This window comes from Limulus polyphemus, unplaced genomic scaffold (genome assembly GCF_000517525.1).
Source record: "Limulus polyphemus unplaced genomic scaffold, Limulus_polyphemus-2.1.2 Scaffold53, whole genome shotgun sequence".
NCBI lineage: Eukaryota > Metazoa > Arthropoda > Merostomata > Xiphosura > Limulidae > Limulus > Limulus polyphemus.
Window position 1 is genome coordinate 297,024 of NW_013665663.1, and position 5,693 is coordinate 302,716.

Here is a 5,693-nt window from a genome sequence, read left to right on the forward strand (position 1 = left end):
ATTTTGTCACGTTTTCAACGTAATGTTTTTTATGTTAATAAATCACAACAAAATCTCAAGAAAAGGAGACACGTACGGATTACTTACTCATGGCTGTCTGGCTATTCATCCAGAAGTTAAAATATTTTGTTTATATAAGTGTGTGTGGCAATTTATTGGTGTGAATAAAGGAATGCTTTATGTGGTTAATTTCTTCATTTATGTAGTCCGTTGAACAGAGTCTTGTGGCTGTGTTTATGAGGTTTTTAAGGGTATTGATTTTTTTTGTGATGTCATGAGCGGAATTCCAGGGGATGTAGAGGTCAGTGTGTGTGTTCTTGCGGTGAATTTTGGTTTTAAACTGTGTGTTCGATCTAATAATTTTGAGGTTAAGAAAATATAACTGTTTATTGTTTTCATGTTCTATGGTAAATTTGATGTTGGGATGAATGAAATTTATGTGTTTAAAGAAAGTCAGTGTGTGTTCCGTCGAAGTGAAACCAGCAAAAGTTTCCTAAATTCTGAAACAATTTTTTCAATATTTCAATATATTTCTGACTGATAGCTACTTTAAACTTTCGAAGAATTTATGCATTTCTTTTTAAAGATGAAAAATATTACAGTAAACTAATCGATTATATTGGATGGTATTACAGTAAATTAATTGATTATATTGGATAGTATTACAGTAAACTAATGAATTATATTGAATGGTATTACAGTAAACTAATCGATTATATTGGATGGTATTACAGTAAATTAATTGATTATATTGGATAGTATTACAGTAAACTAATCGATTATATTGAATAGTATTACAGTAAACTAATCGATTATATTGGATAGTATTACAGTAAACTAATCGATTATATTGGATGGTATTACAGTAAACTAATCAATTATATTGGATAGTATTACAGTAAACTAATCAATTATATTGGATAGTATTACAGTAAACTAATCGATTATATTGGATAGTATTACAGTAAACTCATCGATTATATTGGATAGAGAGAAGTATTTAATGTTCTTCGTTCTTTCTGTAACTTAAGGTAACTGCTGCAGTCTGCAGTAGCATAGCGTTGGTAGGTTTAGCTCTAGTAACAGCATCAAATTTGATGGCTTCGAGAGTAACATTGCATTCCTAAACGAAATCAACGCATTTTCAACAAACCAGTTTTGGACTGAAATCGTTTAAAAAGTACAACATTTTATTCCCCAAATGAATGTTTCAAAAAAATTCTTGAACAACTGTCATTAAAAACTAATATCATTTACATTTCATTTCGGCTTCGTAGCCATCTGAAAATAAAACACGTAACTACGATAGGTAATGAACCTTGTTAAGCCTAAATATAGTTGGATAGTAAACATTTCACACCTTAACACAAAACACAGTCGTTTTTATTTCCGTAAGTAATGTTATACAAGCATCTAATATACAATATATGTTTTTAAATAGTCAAATAAACATTTAGAAAATTAATGTACACATTTCTTTGTTTATAAACACTTTAGCACTAGAAATATTATTGTAAATATACATACAGGTAATCTACTCTACTTCAAATAGTTTACATAAAATTTACATTTGAAATTCAATCGATTTTTTACATGTTTTGTACTTGTATCATAAAAACTACAACAAGATGGATATTCTGTGAAATATCACAAACCCTAGAATTTATCTGGGTTGGCATTTTTGTCAAGATACTTGTGTACTTAAATTATCATTCACGGATTTACGAGCTTCTTAGTCCTTGGATTTATTTTATGTTTATGTACTACTACTACATATACATACAAACTTTAATAAGCTTTCTTCGGTATGTTAGGTTACATCTGTTTAACAGTAACACACTACAAATACAAACCTGTACAAAATAATTACGCGTTTTTAAACGTGTACGGGTAAGTACAATGACTTTGTATTTGATAAAGCTTTAAATGATGTCACGTGGGGAGGATGATATGCAATTGTTGATGATTTGAAATCTCGTCGCGGTTTTCGTCTAAACCAGTTATGGCAAAATGCAGTCCACGTTTTCCACGTTTTATTATTCCACACCCAAACACCGGTAGCAATCCCTAGAAGCAGTTTCATGGCGTGTTTTAACATGAATACGTTTTGGTTGGGGATGCTCTGTTTTAAAGAGCAGTGTTCTGTTACAGAAGGATCACATTCATCTACAGTTCCCATGGCAACCGCATACCACCCGGGTCTATTGAAGTACTCGTACACTAAACAAGCAATCACAACAACGGACGGGACTGTATATAGTATAGTAAATGTGCCGATTCTTACCATAAATCTCTCAAGCTTACTGATATTCCGCTCGCCTTGTTTCATAACTTTCCTGATTCGCACTAGCGAAGAAAAGCCTAGAACAATAAACACACTTCCCATGAACAAGAAGGAAGAGATAGGCAGAATGACAAACCTCAGCAAACCATCCCGGCTTCTACTGCCAACATTACACAATCCCGTCAGTTCATCACCTTCTACTTCTCGTAGGATTAATATCGCAATGGTCAGTATAGCTGGCACACCCCAAGCCAATACATGAAAATACGAAGCTCTAGATTCAATGGCCTCATGACCCCACTTGCGTCCGGCAGATAAGAACCACGTGCATGTTACCACAAGCCACCAGAGAGCCGCTGCCATTCCAAAATAATAAAGCAACAAGAAAACGGTGATACAGCCCATGTTTTCTAAGCCTTCTTTGACAAGGTAGGGTTCTCCATTTTTTGTTCTCTCGCAAGAGATGAACTCTGCTCCAGCGAAAATACGAACTAGATATGCAGTACTAGTAATACAATAACACATACTAAGAAAAATGATGGGGCGCTCAGGGTACCGGAATCGAGGAGTGTCAATCCAGAAAGTTGCCACTGTAAGAATATTTGCTACGAAACAGACAACAGACCAAACAACCATCCAAACTTCCACGACATCTTTGTCATGACGAGTAAACAGAACATCTCGGTCACAGCGAGGCGTACATTCTTCAAGACTGGTGGTCATGGATGGTACGAACACGAAATTTCTAGGGCACATTCTTTTCGTCATATTCTGCTCTAACTTTCCGTTTTTATCAGGAGATACTAATATGCCATTATGTGCAATACTATTTCGGTGCGTTCCAGGATATAATAAAGACGGGAGAAGGCTAGGTTCAGTGCTTCTGTTTGTATCTCTGTCGGTGTCCGCTTTCAGTTCTCGCTCGCTCTCAGTAAGACGTGACCGCCGTTCTTCTGCAATACCGGGAAGTTCCATACACAATCCATTTTTTTCTGGTACAGGTAAACGACTACAGTTCAGCATTAGAGGCCAATTAAAACCAAACTTTTGAAGAACAGGAAGACATCGTGCTCTAACTTCTTCACACACAGAGCGACATGACGGAATGGGAACATCCACTTGGTGAGCGCACATTGGAGCATACAGCGAGCAAAGAAAGAAATTTAAATGTTGGGAGCAACCATACTTTACCAGTGACATATATTCGTGTACTTCAATCGCTGCGTCGTTTTGGTTTGTATGTCCCATCAAGTTAGGTATCCTAGTCATGTTATAAGGTAAGTCTCGGCACATTGGAATAGTTACTTTCTCACACTTACCCTGCGTCTCCAATGCCAACCGTTCGTGAACAACCAGGCAGATGACCAAAATAAAGTTAACAAAAGGTATATTACAAATCTTCATTATGACATAAGACATCATCCAATCAGAATAAAGCTTTACAACGCTCGTATTAACGTAAACGTTTTAAATTTCACTTCAGGACGTGCAATGAATATTAATATACAAATCATTGTCCAGAGTACGCATTCGTGCAAGCAGCACTTTTTACATTTTCTCTGTAGAAGAGTTTTCACAGATTTCACTAAAGAAATGACATTTAAAAAAACACGTGTCTAACAAAGTGAGGTTTTCCAGCCTCTCAACATTTCTGACAATACCACCTTCACCGCTGACTGCTGAGGCGGCTTTATTAACGAGAAGTACACGAGCGAGCGAAGTCTATATACACGTGTCTGTAGCTCTTGTGAATGCGGAGATCTTATCTGAAGTATCATTCCGCGTGACCTTGGCGCTGTACATGGCTTGCGAAGCCCGATTTCTAAGGACTCTTCACAAGGCGCATGCTCAGATTTTAATCTTCTATTGTAACTCTATCGGCTTCTGAGACTGAACCAAAACTAGAATTTCTTTTCTTTCTGGACTTCAGTTTAGAATTTACTTTACAACGCGTAAGAAAAGAAACAGGAATAAGTAACAGAACATGAACTGAGCCATCAATTTACTAGAGGAATCTTAACAAAGCGTTTGAACTTACCGGCTCTGGGGATTTCGTCATGGTCCTTCATGCCAATCAAGGGATGGATGGGGCCTAGCAAGTTAGCTTCCTTTTTTTTTTTTTGTAAACCGCAGGGCAATTTAGTTCGTTTATCAAGTCTCTGGTGGTTAATTAACGTGGTATTTGACTACCACCACAAGTTGTTGCCCTTGGGTATTGTGGTTCCGAGAGATGGTAAATGAAACCTGTTTAAACGTATTCTCAAGCAGTCAAAAACGATTCTATATCATTAAGATGTGTGGTCAGGGTGGAGATTATTATATTACAGGCACATCACTCCCTTCAAGAATCTATGTAAGTTTAATTTCAGAATATATTTTTACACATCCTAGAAAACCATCAACTTTTGGTTACAATTTCATAGCATACTTCTTGCTGGCTGACAAGTCTATTAAAAACTTTGTATTAAATCATATTCATGCAGACGCATGGAGGAGGTTAAAATAACTTGTGAAGAAAGTATCAATTCTTGAAAACAAAACTGATACCTACACAGGGCACTTTTACTTGACCTTCTTCTGAATTTGGTCTGTTAAAAATATTTAAACAATATTTGAGTTTTTATGACTTTCATAATAATTTTCTTAACTACGGAGTTTTTATAAATTATAGTGTATGTGAAAGGGATAAAAATATTGTATTGTGGCACTCCTATGTTTTGTATTAAGCTTTGATGGTCAAAATAATAAGAAAATCTCGAGATCTTAAACTAATTAATCTACAATGTAAGCTTCCAATAGAGATTCTTAATAAACTTTAATTTTCCTATAGGAACGAGCTATATCGTTTGTTTGTTTTTTCGCTTTTGTTTACTTAACAGAAACGAACTATTGCGATACATCTACAGTCCTCTGACAGTAACACGAGCAAAGATAAAGCCATGACTTTCCAGGTGCTAAAAATGTACATATCTGTGTTAAAATAATATTATTTATCGACTCCATATCAATCAAGTGGAATATCAATGAAATCACAAAAATCGCGTGCGAACTTTTATGAAAACGTGCATCAGAAAATTCAAAAATACTTTTATATTACAAAAATAAGACTTTTGTATATTGAGCTCTAAAGTTTTATGCGTTATCTAATTCAAAACATCTATGTATTATGTTTATTATGTGTTATCTGTAGCAAAACTGTTAGAATAATTATTCGGCTTAGTATTGCTCCTGTTGTTAAATTAAAAGCGTAAATATTGAGGTGTAATGTTATATATATATAGCCAAACTAAGTTGAATATTGAGGTGCGATGTGGTATCTGTATTGAAACTAATAGCAAATGTCGAGACGTAATGGCACAACGATAGCGAAACTACAGGGATAAATGTCAGGGTGTATTATTATCTCTAC

At 35.2% G+C, this 5,693-nt stretch overlaps 1 protein-coding gene across 1 annotated transcript; it reads right to left on the bottom strand.

Annotated features, from left to right (window-relative positions):
- Positions 1-1,361: 1,361 nt before the first annotated feature.
- On the bottom strand, positions 1,362-4,917 carry LOC106463459 (frizzled-9-like). The gene has a single exon (XM_013923492.2). It carries the CDS (start codon positions 3,704-3,706, stop codon positions 1,877-1,879), a length of 1,830 nt encoding a protein of 609 aa, XP_013778946.2. The 5' UTR covers positions 3,707-4,917; the 3' UTR covers positions 1,362-1,876.
- Between the last annotated feature and the right edge of the window lie 776 nt (positions 4,918-5,693).

Bases quoted from the DNA above. Each gene is read 5' to 3' on its own strand.
- LOC106463459 (XM_013923492.2), bottom strand. From the start codon at position 3,706: ATGATGTCTTATGTCATAATGAAGATTTGTAATATACCTTTTGTTAAC.